Source organism: Battus philenor, unplaced genomic scaffold, assembly GCF_028537555.1.
Source record: "Battus philenor isolate CCGP_79_NKW_IND1 unplaced genomic scaffold, ilBatPhil1.0.hap1 SCAF_4, whole genome shotgun sequence".
NCBI lineage: Eukaryota > Metazoa > Arthropoda > Insecta > Lepidoptera > Papilionidae > Battus > Battus philenor.
In genome coordinates, this window is record NW_027181704.1 from 634,337 (window position 1) to 652,211 (window position 17,875).

General features: G+C 35.8%; 1 protein-coding gene across 1 annotated transcript in view; it reads right to left on the reverse strand.

The window, feature by feature from the left end:
- LOC137928910 (protein O-mannosyl-transferase TMTC1-like) overlaps positions 1 to 17,273 on the reverse strand; it is a 37,826-nt gene extending 20,553 nt beyond the window's left edge. The window contains exons 1-2 of the mRNA XM_068771915.1: positions 16,975 to 17,273; positions 2,192 to 2,369 (exon numbers count right to left, since the gene is read on the reverse strand). Of these exons, the coding sequence (XP_068628016.1) occupies positions 2,192 to 2,369; positions 16,975 to 17,273 (477 nt within the window). The remainder of the gene's footprint in view (positions 1 to 2,191; positions 2,370 to 16,974) is intronic.
- Between the last annotated feature and the right edge of the window lie 602 nt (positions 17,274 to 17,875).

Genomic DNA, 17,875 nt, shown 5'->3' on the forward strand with positions numbered 1-17,875 from the left:
AAATTAAATCATTCATCTGATTTTTCATTGTCAAATGAAACGACATGTCTATGCGCCCATCACAATTCAATTTAAAAAATAAATAAGGCATATTTTAGAGTAATGATTACTTTATTTATTTAACTAATCAGAAAAGGTTTTATTTTAAAGCTTCTATCTTGTTTTAGGTACGTCAAAATCACGCTCTTGTAGATCATCAAAAATGTTAATAAAATCATAGAGATTTTAGAATAACCAATTAATCTTATTTTGGAGAGGCCTATGCATTGTTCTTCTTAAAGAAAACTTGAACTCATTTGGTTTTTTAGTAAAAAAATTGACTCATAGACAAATGTATTAAAAATCCTTTCATCCCAAATGCTATTACAACTCTACAATTATCTATTTTAATTATAAATTCTATGTACATTAGTGAATATGTAAGCGTGAATACAATTAACCTTTGTACACCACCGCGTAATGGATTAGACACGTTAAGAAAAGCGACTGCAAAGAGAATTTTAATTAACAACGCGATTACAAATATCCTGTTGCGAGAGTAATTCATGTTTGTTATTGTTCAGTTAAAACCGGCTGGGTTTAATTATGCGCCCTTGGTGTGCATCGGGCATCAGAGGGGTGGCTTGGTGCGCTTGGCTGTGCAGAATTATTCACAAAGCATGAATAAGTAATACACCAGGATGCATACGTGAAAGCCATTGTTGAACCCCCTTGTACTAAACTTTAAGAGTCAGGCTGATTACTTTTGTTTTTTACTTTTTGTTCTAGGCATAATCATTTGTTCGTTACCATTCACAGGTTTACATGGGGTCGAGGTGGAAGCTTTACCGACCTTTTGTCTACCTTTTCACCGTATTCTACTGCTGCCGGCAGATAATTTAGCTCTGGATGTTGATTTTTCTTTATTACACTTAATCGAGTTACCATCGAGTGATTGGTCGCAAGAGTCCACTAGGAAGGATCTTAGCTATATCAGCTGTTGTTATCGTATGTGAAATAACTAATACTAGCATGGGTTTTTGTATCTTTCTGTAGCCTGCACGCCGTGCTTCGTCAACTAAAATATATTTGAAGTAAGACATTCGTTGTTTTCCTTTCAATTCAAATCAGCAGGTATTGTCACGGCAGCATATCATCATTTGACTAATAGTGGCGCCATTTATCGAAAGTTGGTCATACCAACTTAGAATTTTTTTGCTAAAGATGATCACATGCATACTTTACGATTCAGCGTGATTCAACGTGTTTCGTGGCACTGTGTTTGACGTGGTGTCTTTCACTCGAGGCTGTGCATTTCCACTGTCTTCCAATATAGATATTACCAATTTAATGCGTTGTCTTTTTCTTGTTTGGTTTAGCGGATAGACACACATTGGAAGGCATGTTCCTCCTCCAAATATCGGCAAGATGACAGGTCTGCCCTGCCCAGATCCAACGACATCCAGCGACCTTAACTAAGTCGGTCCACCTAGTGGAAGACCCAGGCCGGATCTAACAGCTCACGGTCGCCACTCGTTGCATGACCACTGCCTATTGCCACTTCAGACAAATTCTTCTAGTTACTTTGGTGACGCAGGTTCTTCTCCGGACCTCCTCATTTTTGATTCGATATTCGCAACAAAACTACGAGAAAACCTTTCAATAATCATTAATCTTTCAAACCGAACCATTTTTAAATAAAACGGTGGACAATATTTTATTTAATTATATTGTACGTGTATAAGTCAGTTCAATTTATTGGCGTTGTAAATAGCATCTTCCGCGAATGTGCTAAAAGCGCCCTGCTTGGAGAGTACCTAAAACTCAGGCTGATATTTTTTAACTTTCACAATTTTCCTTATCAGTTTAGTCAAAAGTTCTGAAGCTTTATTATTATTATATTAATTATTTATTAGCATTCGTCTCTTTGATTATGCTATTTGTATCTGGCTAGTTCGAATGACATTAAGAAGAGTATTTAAAAAAATGACTCAGTAAAATTTTCTTCTGAGCTGGTTTACATTTATTTTCTTCTGTCAAAACGAGTGAAACAATTAAATAAATTCGAAACATTTTAACAGTTGAATTCAAAGAAGTAGCGGACAAAGTAGTAACTATACATTTAAATGTAAATAAGCTTTGAAAAAATATGTTTTATGAAATTATTCACGAACCCTACAAAATAGCAATTAAAAGTAAAAAGATTCATTACCGCCTCGGTGTGTATAGGATGGACGGCGAAGAGGAGCGCTGCAAGGGCCGCAAAGGGTCTCTGTAGCCGAGCCACCGCTGACCCTGTACGCGCCACCAGCACGCAACACGCGGCGTGCAGACCCACGTTGCACGCGTGCCACCACCACGCCACCACCCCACACACCATGTAGTTCAACCTACGGCAAGCAAAAACATATTTTATCAATAACATAATCCCAAACATAAGATATAGCTAAACTTCAATTATTCAACATTGCAAATTCAACTTTTATCAGAACTCTTATTGATCGTCACCTTTTTTAATGCATATTATTTTTGACTCTACTCTGCGACGCATAGTGTTCAAGTTGTGGAGAAGAATCAGGAAGAAACTCCACAACAACATAACTTTTAATAGTTTAACCATACATATTTATAAAATAAAGTTTATTAGATATAGTCTGAACTGAGGTGAGAATTGAGGTGTAGATAATTTCCAGGGACTTTGTAAATGCCATGATATAGAGCAATGTTTACCATAAAAGGTGGATATCAGAGACATTGGGCTATCAGATTCCTTCTTACTTCTGTTATTAGAAATCTAGATCGTTCATTTTTCTACAACTATACAAGACTATCAATGATCTTGAATGAATAACTGAAAAAGATAAGAGATAAAATTCATTTATTAAATATTGGAACTTTTAACAGAACTCTTATTGATCGTCAATTTATTATTTATTTACTTATAATCTATTTTAATTTTGTCTCTTGTCTACTTCGGAAAGTTCTATAGCTGTGGAGAAAGGCAGGAAGAAACTCCATAAAAACACATCTTTGAATAAAGTTTGACAATACAGACTTCGACATAAACACTTTATCAGATATAACCAAAATGAAATCAAAATAATCAAGCGACATCATTGCCAAGGATTGTTGACATTTAAATGTTCGTTTATTGAATAATAATCCTTTTCCGTCAGTTAACTTTTATTATGCGCTTTTAATTTTGCAAAAGTTTTGCGGTATTAAAAAATCAGGTTTCGTTTATTACAAATGAATTAGAGATTGTTCGCAGTCGAAAATTTGGTACAGATAGTTTTTACGGTGTTATGTTTTTTTGTACTATGAAGTTAGCTCGGTGTTAAGAATTACAAGATGTTATTGTTTTTGTTTTCCCGTTATCGTCGTCCTCGTGATTATAGTCAGTCATCGTCGAAATCATTGTCATCGTCATAGTTACCGTCATTGTCATCGTCATAGTTACCGTCATTGTCATCGTCATCGTCATCGTCATCGTCATCGTCATCGTCATCGTCACGTCATCGTCATCGTCATCGTCATCGTCATCGTCATCGTCGAAATCATCGTCATCGTCATCGTCATCATCATCGTCATCGCCATTGTCATCGTCATCGTCAAGGACATCGTCTTAGTCATGATCACCGTCAATGTTATTATCATGGCCATCTTTATCTTTATGGTCATTGTCATCGTCATTATCGTCTGTCATAATCTAGTCATCGACCACTTTTAGTTGCTGTGCTGTGATCATTGGTCCACTTAGAAGAAAAACACTCTACATCTCTTCGTCCCTTGCTAGGCTGCCTCTCCAATACCTTCCTCAACCATCTGCCGTCATCTCTTTGAATTAGTACATTTTGTCAACTCTTTACAATGTCTAAGACAATTTTAGTTCGCCGTCAAAATAGTTTTGTTGATTCAACTTTGACTCCTAGTGGTATCATAAGAAAGAAGACGATAAGTCAATGGCAATAAATGCCAAGTACCTTCATAGACGTGAGGTGACGCCTTAGGTTTTAGAAAATAAAGTTGAGATATCTCTTTCCTGTTATAGAAGGCTTTTAAAATTTGTTTCCGCAGCAACCCAGAAAGTAGGTCGATTGGTAACTACTAAAATTTAACCTTCTGTGAACGAATACCATTATTCAAATATAATGTTATTATGTAAGTATGTCGACTAATCTTTGATTTTGAACAAGTGACTTAACCTTAATCCAATTCCCGACCAAGTTTAGTAGAGTTAGGTAACTTATATGGATTTAAGTAGAATGCATGAAGCATTTTAAATGTTTTTAAATTATCTAGAATTGTATGTGAGAGATTCAATTCAAGAATCGATTCGTTGGAATAGCTAAGTCAAACATTTGTGTTAAAGTTACTAAATGAGAAAATCGTTTTTGTCATTTATGGTTTTAATAGCCATCGATACATCAGTATAGAAAGTATGCAAGATATAAAAGCTTCCTATAGTGCCCGGCGATAAATATTGCACATCGACCTTTGGAAAGAGACAATCGGCAATTTCAGCTTTGTAGAGCGTTATCTCTGTCGCACGAAATACAACAACTGACAAAACGTCACATAGGTAGTGTAGGACAGAGATAGTGCTCCACGAAGCCGAAATTAACCGATTGTCTCTTTCTATATGTCGATGTGCAATATTTATCGCCAGGTACTGTAATTAAATTTGAGTATGAAATAAAATGATCTAATGATGATTTAACTATATATGTTAGATAAAACTCAACTCAAATAAGCGTGCGGTGGCAATTTTATAGCAGTGATTTAAAATAATCGCTCGATTATGAGCAGTATTCGGGACGATACTTATTATCTTCGTTTTAGTTTCTTCTATTCTACGACTAATGTGTTTAAACAGAGCTAGCTTACTGTACTGTTCGTCTGTAACATCAAGTCTCAACACGCACGGGATTACGATGGAAGAGACTTTAGTTAGTCTACCAATGCAAAACAGGGTACTTGGTTACATTTCCTCATAGTATATACTGCAGATCGGACCATAAATGAGGAGATAGATGAACGAAAGAAACTCAGGGAATTGGCAAGTTAAAATAACAATGGATAGATTCTAAGTAAGAAAAAGACCAATATTTAGCCACTCCCGCACATCAGTCGTAGTCGTGCAATAAACTGCACCGCCCGCCAGGCCACTGACAAATGCGCATGCGGCAAATAATGCGAACTACACAACTGCCACCGTCAAACCACTCAACACGTGTTTCACCCCTCTACGGGGCATCTTCAGGTGTTATGTTACACCGATTAGTCCCAAACACAGAGTCTAGTTGTAATCAAGTCATACTCTTGGTATATTTAATAGGAGTACAAGTGATCACTGTGAATGATCCGTAGTAAATAATAAAGTATAAAATTAAAAAAAAAAACATCAAAGATGAATTGTTGAATTACTATTTTTGTCTTTGTTCTCATTTGTGAGCATGAATTGTAATTAATACAAATTGTTTGCTTTCCCCGAGAATCAAACTTGAGATCGTCGATCATAGATCCCATAAAAACGTAGATAAAAAAATTGTCATTCGAGAATAATTAGTGAAATACAGATTCATTAGTGAATTGTTGGAACGAATTTGTCGGTCGACATTGGAATTTCTCAACTTTCAATAACGGGACACGGGAAAACTTCTGTCCCGTTCGTTAAATGAATAAAATAAAAGAATAAAAAAAATGTAGACGCGATGAATTTAAATTAATACCGAAGCAGAAGCTCCTCGCCTCCGTGACTTTTTGTTCCGTTTATCAACCAACGAATCGTGATTTTTTGCTCGAACGAAATCTGCGCGTATTTCTAACGGGCTAACTTATCCCTTCTTTTCTCTCCCGATTTTGATGGATTAAGTTTTCTCCTTCGTTTCAGAACGTAAACCTTATTTTTTCCGGCCCGATATATTCATTAAAATCTCATTTTCTTCGGGATACATCTCCCTCGAGATTTTTTTATGTATATGTACATAGGTTTACAGTAAAAGCATTAAAATTATTCAACATGTCAGATATTAATCTCTTATAAAAAATCTATAGAGATCTATTAATTGTATATTTTTATAAAAGTTTTGAGGATGTGAATGTATAGTAAGTACATGTATACCTTCAATTAAAGTATGGTACATCCTAGTCAAAAATCAATGTTTTCAGAAATAATAAATAGCTTAATAATAATATTTGTTTACTATTTGTTCTTGCAGACTTTGCACCTCTAGGATCTATAGGCCGGTTGCATTTTATTAAGAAAATATATTAGTATGATAAATATAAGAGTTCAATTTGATAGAAATTGATTTTAAATTAACTCCTTCATCATACTACAATACAAAATCCACTGCACAATCAGACAAGCAATTCTTCGAGCTACGTCGGTGATCTTGATTCTCTTGCGGATCTCCTCATTTCTAATTCGACCTCACAGCTCAAAGCATAGCCCTCTCCATTGGTCTCTGGTTGACCTCGAGCCTTCTTATTAGGTCCGGTATAAGTGACTACGATCCATATGTCATCACCGGTAACACACATTAATTAAAGATCTTCGTCCGAGGCAGCGTTCCGAGTTCGATTCGGAAAGTGGTCTCTTTCTTGAAGTTGGACTTACTAAGATAGACGATTTGTCCCAGATATATATAGTCGTATACAACTTCCAGCATAGGATCTTACACAACTACTTTAATTTTTAAATTTTAGTATTGCTACTTATATTTAATAATTTTTCTGGGACACTTTATGGTATCAAAAAAGTAATATAAGACATTATATGAGTAGAGAGTAGATTTTAATCGTGGGTTCCAAGCGACATGTGAGTCTTTAACATAGGTAACCTTTTTTTTCTTCACCACATATAAATCATCAATGCGTTTTTGTTCTCTCTTTTTTCATGATCATTACCATCATTACGGCCTTAGAAAGGAGATGATGCCTATATCTATAATTGGATATGAACCACCCCCTTTTACTTGCTTACGTTAAGTCAGTCTTTTACCGTTCACGTTTCTGCACCACAAACCAGCACGGGTGTTCTGCCTACGTAATTTAAATAGCAGAATGAGTTCAGCTTCTCATTCAATTAACTCCGCATGAGATTCTCGTGAGCGCGCGGGCCGGCCGTAAAGATTAATGAAGCATGGGTACAAATAGACAATTAACGAGGGCACCCGGCGAATAATATTTTATCTACAATAACTTCAGCTCGGAGCTTTGTGTTTCTCGGCGGAGCTTACTAACTTAGAGGCGACTTTATAAGCACGACCCAGTCAAACTGTAACGAGCGTCAAAGCCATCTACTTCCGTTCCGCTGCGTGAGACGGCTTAGGGAAATTTTATTAAAATTAACACTCGGGAAAACTTTTTACCTTTCACATTAGTATACGGGAATTTTGAAAAACTTATATGTTATGAAATCTGTTTATGATTGAAAATTGTAGAACGCGTTGTGTTTTAAAATTGAACAGATGTGGGTCTATATTATTTAAAATAGATGTAGATGTCTCTAGTGGCTACCCAGTGCCTGCCTGCACTCGATTGCCAGTTCCAATTGGCCCCGCGTACCGAAAAAAATTTTCTTTTCTTATATTCAACCTATGGACGCCCGCTACAAGGCATAGCCTTCCCCCAAGTATCGCTTTGACGACCAGTCCTGCGCTGCCGTCATTCATCAACTTTACACAACCTTAATTATGACGTCAGTCCAACTAGAAGGGAGCCTATTCACACCAAGAATTTTACTGAAGTATAAATTTATCACTGAGTCCTTTGTGTTAAAATCAGGTAACAATATACAAGAAATACCTGAGGTTATTCTTTGCGCAGATTACTTCATTAAAAGCCAACTTAAGGGTGCCTACAATAAAATTGTTGTAGAGTAAACACGACATGGGGTTTCACTGCGAGATCGAATCAGAAATATTGAGATCCACAGAAGAACCAAAAAGTAATGGCAGAGGCACATTGATAGTGCAGCCCCCCCCCCAACCCTCCTATGTGGGGCGATGACATTGTTACATGCAGGCATCGTAGGACTGGCAATGATAATCGCCTGAAAAGCAGAAGATGAAGAATCTTCTTTGGTTCCATTCCATCACATCCATGGTCAAGAATTTGCTAGAAATTTCATTGAAAACTCGTATTTAAGGAAAATTCCATGGTCGGGGATCAGACCGCACATTATCGGTGCACTAGTGGAAATTTGTACTTTCATTCATTTGACTGTCTGATATGTTTTGCATCAGTACTTGCATACTGTGGACTGGAAAGTATGAATTACATAAACCGCATCCCCGGAATCGAACCCGTGAAGGATCACAAGTCTCAGTCCTCTACCGCTGGCCTACCGTTCAATGATAACGATAATTAGCTCGTTTAAAGATTAATTACTCATTTGCATTTGACATATTGGATTACATTTGCAAATTAACTATCAAATAGCTGTCAATTGCATCATTCATGTTACAGTTGCTTAGAGAAAAATGTACTTTGCATTATACATATAATTACAAGCTTAATTTGCTGACACTTTTGACAATAAAAACGTGATATGCACTTCTGATAGTCCTCTTTTGATATTAACCTGAAACCAAACATAAAGAACTATAAAGTGAAAACTCGAAGATTATTAAAAAAATAAATTTCTTACGAGATATTATCGATCACCTAAGTGTTTGTATTCTGATGGACCTATTTAAGAGATACTTGTATGTTAGTGTAATACATATATTTATCTTCGTTATAGCAATAATATATATAAAAAGCCACGTGCGCAGTTTTATATATATATAAATATATGTGTGTGTGTGTGTGTGTGCGCGCGCGTGTGTGTGTGCGTGCATGTGTGCGCATGTGTGTGTGTGTGGAAACATAAAGATGCAAGGTCACGGTTACATAGTGGTTGTCACCATCTTCACCTTGCCAAACTGTAGCCATCTGTGTAATGGATCGAAGTACCAGCTCGAAGCTTTCTGCTCCATACGGAGACCAGCTAAGAGACTGATTGGTGACGATGCTTTGGTAAGTGCTAAGCTTCACAGCTTGTACAGCATCGGCGAAAAGTTGCCAGTTTATCGTTATTCTACAGACTGCATTTTGGAGTGTGCAGCGGAATTACATCAATTAATTTCCTCATCTCAATCAATTCACAAAATCCGTACACAATTGAAATCCTTTCCACCCGCAATAAGTGTTTTGCTATCGACTTCGAGTGCCGGTCTGGCGTGTAAATCAGAGAGGAATCAATAGCCTCCCTTATAAGAGAAGAAAAAACCAAAGAAGAGTTCCTCCTTCTCTGTATAAAAATAGTAATTAAAGTAATATATAGAAATAAAAGGTAATAAAAATGTAAACAGCAAAAATCCAAAAAAAATTATAATGTAAAACTAAGTGATATTGTAATAATCCTATATAGAAATAAAATAATAAAAATCTAAAAGAGTAATGAGGGATGTATGAAAGGCGTTACAGAGCGAAAGGGAAAGACAGAAGAATTATGGCGAGAATGAAAAGAATGAAAGATCATACGATGTATGAAAGAAGATAATGAAAATAAAAAAATATGTGAAAAAATTAAATAATGTTAACTAATCCCTGTCCCACACAAGATAGAGGGTAAGAAAGGCTCCTAATAGCGGGGGCCAATAATAAAAAAAAAGTGTTTTGCTAATACTTTTAAAGTGCGAACTGCTAAGGACTGGAACAACCTCCAGGCCTTATTACTTCCAGACAATTATAACTTAGCAGTCTTCAAAACAAGAGTAATTAGGTTTCTTCTAAGCAAACATCTGACCATTGTTGACCTCGACATCGCTTAAGATCATGTGATACAGAGGTCAAACTCTTCGCTTATGAAGGATATAAAAAAACTTTCTTAATTTTTGATGAGTAACTAAAAAGTCTCTGATCGTTTTCATGATTAAATAACAGTGCTATATTCGATTGGTCCTGGACTCTGTAAGTCTCTCTGGCTCCTGTAGCTTCTTCGGATTCAGGGCACATTCGAAAACTGGGAGCTAATAATTAAAAAAAATCTATGTTATGATCGACTTCTCGATTGTCGGAGAAAGGAAAGACCAAACTCTTTTTATTGCATAACCTAGCGCTGAAAACTTTTTTTCAGCCGATGTATGCCCACTGTAGGGCATAGGCCTCTCCCAGAGATCCGCCTGCATCACCAAGTGATAGGCATATCTATGTCGCGTCCACCGGCTCCTGGTCACCACTCGATAACCTGGGCCCAACGGCCATCCGTTGCACGAGTGATGTGTCTCCCCTTCACACCAGCGATTCGGTTACAATCTTCTCATTTCTGATTCGATCTAGCAGCAAAAAGCATAGCCCTCGCCATTACTCTCAGTGACATTCTTATTTAGGCTTATCAGTAAACCTAAGTAATAATAAAACGTTTCGCATATTTACGTCGTAACAATGTAAAAGCAAATGGTAGGAGGTTATTAACGCCACGTAACCGACATTTCTACGAATTAATGTGCCTAGTCACGCTACATTTGCAGGAAAATAAGATTATAATATCTCAAAAGAAAGTTTATATTTATTTAGCTTATTTTTCGAACATAATTATCATCGTTTCAGCTGTAAAATCTTAACATAATCATGTTAAGGTTTCATTTTCATGTTAAGTATTAATGAAAATCGGAAATGCTTTGTGAAAATAAAAGTACAATTGTTATTTAAAACTCCTATTTTTTTTTCTTAATTTGGTGAGACTGTTTGTTAAAAGTCAAATATCACTTGACTCAGTCCAAAACATTTTGAAGAACGTTTTGTGTTTCAAACACATCGAGTCTCGATTGTTTGATGTCATACTGCATTTGTTCCTCACGATTTTTTGTCAAAAACTCGACTGATATCGTTCCGCACACACTGTATTCGCCTAATTTGGCTCCGTGTGACTTCTAGGCTATTCAGCAAAGTTGAAAGGCCAATTTTTGCACGCCGTTTTGACACCATTAAGGAGGAAAAAACCAAATTGAAGAAGGTCTTGTAGGATGTACCAGAAAGAGACTATTCTGAATGTTTCGGGGACTAGAAAAAGCGTTGGTAAAAGTGCGTTTAATCGGAAAGAGATTACTTTGAAAGGGATGAAATTAATTTGGAAGAATAAATAAACAATTTACATTTATGTGACAACAAATTCACCGTAGTTTTTATCACAGTATTGGTAAAAAAGACCCAATTTTTTTTTTAAAATAATCAAGTTTCAGGCTTTGTACTCTTAACTAACCAAACCATAACTTTGCAGATTAATTTTAAGTACACAAACTTTTTACGTAAACACCAACAGATATGAAAACAAAGTTTGCATATTTATAGTTGATTTAATTGAAAAATAGTTTTTCGGGTCGCTTATTTCGGAAAAGCGGTAACAACTTTAAAAGACCGCTACTAGATCCCTAGTTGGTCAATGTTTTATGATGCCTTTGAAATCAGTTCTATACTATTTTACAAACAAAAGTTGTACGGGATATTTATAACTTAAAAAGCTGACATTGAATTAGTGTGTATATTGCTCATTTTCTGACAAATGGACCATACATTCACACTTTAGAACTTTTACACCTATTTCTAATCATCCCGTATATTGAGACAAGGTGATCCCTTTTTCTACTATTCCTCGGTTACCCTAGTTTTAATAAAGACCCGTTGCGAGTGAAAATTCTATTTCTGGCAAACGAGCTATACCTTCTACATACTTTTACATCTATGTTCAATCATTATATTATAAGGTGATTTCTGCCTTCGCCATTCCCTCGGTTACCTTCGATTTAATTAGAATTGGTTTTAAGAAAAAATAATAAATATATATATATATATATATATATATATGTGCGTGTGTGTGTGTGTATATATATAGAAACAGCATCTGCTTTAACTTTCTAGACTTGACAATATCATAAAGAAATAATAAAAAATACTGTAACGTCTAAAATAAGATGTCGCGAATGAAAATTCGTTGAAGCTTTACCCCGCACCCGTCATCCAACAATTGACGTCAATCAAAACAACGAGTGTCCTCGGGGTTGACACGACATTGACGATGTAAATCACATTATTATAACTGCCTTAAATTCAGACAGTCAATAAATATGGTATGGAGAAAATATTTATAATTTTCGTTTATGTTTCTTTTTCTGTTTTTATTATATGATTAAAGAAAGACCGCAAGAGCCTTAACATTCTGGAGTGGATACCATGGACAAGGAAGCCATAGACGTCCACCTATAAGGAGAATAGCCGACCTTCTAGAAGCTTCTGGAAGAACTGGATCCAGATTGCTTCCAACCGATCTGTGGACCTCCTGGCTGAATTATAATATTAAATACATTAAGAACTGCTCACGAGTTTTCTCGTGTTTCGCGTTCCGTCTGTTACAGATGGGTCACAAAATAAACTATGTTTTCTACAGGCTGTATTCAGAAGTAACATACTTTCATATAGTATCCTACTTTGCGTATTTAAGTAAATAAATCAGTAGCCAATGTATCAAACTTTGTTAATTCGTTGGTCTGCCAAGAATCTAATAAATCATCTTCACCGAAGGAAACAATCTCAGTAAGAAAAGGACCAATATTTAGCCACCTCCGCACATGCAATGGTAGTCGTGCAACAAAGTGCACCGCCCGCCTGCCCGCTGATAAATGCGTATGCGACAAACAATGCGAATCACACAACTGCCACCGCCAAATTACTCAACACGTGTTTCACCCCTCCACGGGGCATCTTCAGGAGTTATGTTACACCGATTAGTGCCAAACACAGAGTCGATATATATTGGCATGTGCGAAAGTGACTAAATATTGGTCCTTTTCTTACTTAGGATGGACTTCCACGAGGTAACGCCTGATTCCATTAAATACGAACAATGTCATACTTTAAAAAGCACTAGAAAGTTCTCTGAAATTAATTTTGAAATTAAATTTTATAATAATTATTATTACGCAATTTTTTACAATTTCAAATCAAATTTCGTACAAATTATTTTTTATTAAAAAAGTTATAATAACTATTAAAAATCATTCAATAACCCATAAAGCGCCTGTCATTGTACAATTTCTGAAAGTTTCATAAAAATTGCCTTATAAATAACGAAGTTATGATGATTTTAGAACGTGCAAGTTTGCACCAAAACGTGCTGTCCCAGGCGTTTGTCTTACAGATTTCTTTGCGGCTTTTAATTTGTTGATATAAGGGTGTAATGCAGTTATTTTAAAAATACAAAGCTCAAGATACAACCTTGAGACGATAAAGTCGTGTAGTCTAGGCTTGATTTTAAATAGTTTTGCCTAGTAGAAGCAGTATCCATCGAAGGAGATGGAGTAGAAGATTATTCAGATGAAAGAGAGAGGCTGCTATTACTGTTGCAGAGGCAGTAATTACCGGTCGACCGCTAACGAAGTAGCCGCCCCGCGTCCGATGAATATTCCGACGGCTAAGCGGCCAATTTGAAATTCAAATTTTTGTAAAGCGCAACCGGAACGTAATTCGCATATTAATACTTCGCAATTAACGTTAATCTGATTACCCTGTTTGTATAACAGGCTTCGTTAAATATTTTAGTGGGACCGCTAGCCTCTTTCTAACGAGGCTATCCAATATTGCAAATGTTTCTGCAAAAATGGTATAAACTAAAACAATTAAAATCAATAAATGTAATAATATATGAGATATAATAAAAATAATAAACAAGAATAACAAAATAGCTGATATAAATGTAGATTAGTGTGAAATAAATAAATTGTTAAACAAAGATAAAAATAATAAACGTAAGATAGTACAACTACAGAGAAGACAGACTAAGAGTGTGAATCGGTGAATGGAAGTAAGGTATGAAAAGGAATGAAAGATATTCTGAAGTAAATTAGAGGAAAGAATAAAAGAGATATAATTTAAACCTATTTGAAATATTACAAAGTAAATTAAGACCCTATTCACTCATGGTTGAAGTTCCCAAAAACAGAGCCATAACAAAAAATACATATTAGAAATATTGTCCGCATTTTTATTTCTTGAACAAAATCTGTTAGTACAGGTTTGTAGCGCACTGCCTAGTTCTTTTAAGAGAAAAATCGCTTGAGGTATCCCTTAGAAACCTCGCTTTTAATGTTACATTACTTATTATTAAAATTTGTAATTATTTTATTGGCAATTGTGTTACATATACTGTCGCGTTTTGTGTCCGTATTATCATTAAAGAAATATAAGGGTAATTAATGTAAAAAAACGTGTTTCATTTAATTTATAATTGATTATAAATCTTGGGAACAAATTTGCAAAGAAATCTGTCTAAGTTTATTATAGAATATTCTCGAATCAGAGAACGTTTAAAATGCGCGTAAGGAATGAGCGTTGGGAATCGGATTCTAGTTTTAATAAAAATTAGTTCTTCATGTGTTTATTTCATAACGTATTCTAGTCGTCAGTGTAAAAACAAAGTGATTCTATTTCAATAATAATTTAAATAAATTAACTTTTTTTTTAAATGGAATGTTTGCAAAAATATAAAATATGTTTTATTCAATATTGTAACTTTAAACAGAACTGTTATTGATCGTCAACTTATTTATTTCAATCTATTTTACTTTTGACTCTACTCTGCTTCACAAGTTGTTATAGTTGTGGAGAAGAAGTAGGAAGAAACTACAAAACAACACACCTTTTAGTAGTTTAACACAGATTTATATATACACACTTCATCAGATATAGCCTGAATGAAATCAAAATAATCAGGCGACATCGCTGCCAAGGATTCTTGACTTTAAAATATTAGTTTTCTGAATAATAAGACTTTTTCGTTTATTTGCTTTTAATGTGCTTTTTTGATTTTTTTAAATCGTAGTCCAAAAAACTTTGCAGTCGAAACTAAAACCGTTGGTGCTAAAATTAAAAAAAAGATTCAAGAAAATCTTTAAGAAGGAAAACCCTGAGGAGCTTTGAAAAGCGTCACAATGAAATATTGTATAGCATTAAGCCTTCCCCGGCGGTGGCATCATGAAACTTTCATTTATCATTCGACAATTGACGCCGTTCTCTTGCCGCCGAGCACGACAGCTGACAAGTGACAGGTGACAAGTGACAAGTGACTGGCGCGCGACAAACGACTTGTACACAAACTTATATGAAAATGTTTAGATTACAACACAGATGTTGAATATTTTTGACTTTTTCCATCAATATATACAGGATGATTAGTTATAAGTGTAAAAGCTAAAAGAGGGTGAATTTATACCTCATTTACTATCAATTTATGTATTATACTTCTCATTCAAAAACATTTGTTTCAGAAATAAAACTGCATATAAAATCAATTATTGTTTAATATCTGTCCCTGCAAAATTTTTACTGCCAAAAGCTATTAACCCATCGCATTCAAAAATATTACGTCATATTTCAGATTGATCCAACCCTGGGGAAGCGCTTGTAAGTCCAACATAACCCTCATAGAAAGGCTGCAAAATGGCATACTGCGTACCATAAAAAATGCTCCATGGTTCCTCACGAACTCTGAAATCCACGAAGCTCTGGAGATCAAAACAGTAAAGAAGGAGATCCAGCAGTCATCAACTAATTATAAAAATAGGCTAGACAAACACCCAAATAACTTGGCTTCCGAATTGACTTGCATTCAGTACAGGAAACGTCTTAAACACCATGACATCCAGAGACTAGACGCTCGATGGTGAACTAGGAGTGTCTCCCGCCGGGGTGACCCCTTTCAAAGTTATAACCAATCAACAAATCCGCTTATAGTCCTGGGACTGATCGCAGATGAAATAAGGAACACAAAAAAATTTCAGATTGGCCAATTTATACACCGTTAATGAAAATTGGTGTAAAACCTTCGAAGATTTTTACTGACAATTACTGACTAAGCACCCTGTATAATATCTCAATTTGATCACTACACTTCTTAATCCATTGCAACTATAGATTACTATATAATACGGAACGTTGTATGTAAGACAAATTATAGACCTATTTATGATATAATACTAGGTATAACGTAATTAAATATATACTACTGTATACATTTTTACAGGACCAGATGGAAGCGGTCTGCATCGTCCTGAAACCTGAAAGAAGGTTCCAGCGACAATCTATTCTACAAACTATATACCTTGCCAGCCAGTTCAATTTGCCAACCCTCGATGTCCTAATTCCACAATTAATAATGTTTATAGTAAAAGGTAATTGTATCTGAAATCCCACGGCAAATTGTCTGTCTGTATATTGGATACCGTAACAGAGATTGTTCGCAATTTAATACTATATTGTAAATAGATCGGAAAATCCATTAGATATTGATACAAGAGAAACAGATAATTTAAACTGTAAACAGAAATGTTATATCGTCGGATAGTTTGTCGTTGACACCGATAGGAATAGAACAATTACCTCCGAGTCACTAACTTGATAATTGTTTTATAACATCTCGTGTTACAGAACGAATCTTAATTAACAATACTTGCTGTTGCTTTATATACAGGGTGATCGGTTAGAGGCTTAAAAGCTTTATAGGAATGAATGTATATCATATTTGTTTTCTTTCATCATGCCGATAAATTCTATTTAGAGTACCTGCCTCAGAGGTCGCTACAATGACGTCTCTTGCGCTAATGCATCCAGGGACTTATCCTGACCTTGACTATGCCGTCAATCTTAAGGATATGGATGATCTGGGTATTTTTAATGTAATCAGGCGTTATTTTTCGGAAGTCCATCCTAAGTAAGAAAAGGACCAATATTTAGCCTCTTCCGCACATGCAGTGGTAGTCGTACAAGAAAGTGCACCGCCCACCAGCCCGCTGATAAATGCACATGCGGCAAACAATGCGAATTACACAACTACCACCGTTAAATCACTCAACACGTCTTTCACCCCTCCACGGGGCATCTTCAGGGGTTATGTTACACCGATTAGTGCCAAACACAGAGTCCATGATCTAGGGTATTGTAAATATGACTTACCTGAAGGAGAGTGTGGTGAGAGGTCGGTAGGACTTATGGCTGGTGGAATCCGACATCGGTGTGCCCCAGAAGTCATTCCTGAAGACGTGTAACAGCGACCGAGCGCCGGTGACGTCAGCGTTGGAGACGATGGCAGGGATGTCATCGTGTACGAACTCGCCGCTGAGGCTGTTGGCATAAGTCAACGCCCCCACCGCCGCCACCAGCGAATACACTGTCCAGTCATTATCACAAACACTCCGCCACGGTTTCGGCTCCGACACCTCCTCGCGGACCGACGGAAGCGGTCGCCTACGCATTTTCACCACCGTAGTTCACCATTCTTGCCCCAACAGAACATTCTAGAACGCCATTGTCTACAAACGTATTTCACCATGCTTCTCCCATTTCACAGAACATTCTAGAAATTCATTGTTCACAACGTCATTTCCCAATACTTGTCCGAACTTATGGAACATTTTAGAATTGACACAGAACATTTTAGATTGTTTTTATACTATTTTTCTTATAAAATGGAAACATGACGCATATCATAGATTAAATATACCGTAATTTAGGTAATCATTTCTATAGCCAAAACTAGGTAGAAATCTCTTCATATATTTTATCACAATTTTATCTTCTGTTCTCACGCGATTCGATGTATTTCCTGAAACAAGGTAATATATGTTAAAATTTTGTTACAATTGAGTAAATATTAAAATTTAAATTAGAGTATTGTTTTCAAGAGTAACAGATATTCTTATATTAAATACCTCGATCATGCTAAAAAGGAGTACAGTACTTCAGATGCTTTAGTATATCCATGATCTATTTTAATAATGGATTCCATTAATAATAAAATAGAAGTCACGCCACACTCGAAAATATCTCATATCATAGTCCTCGTCTGTGTCTATTG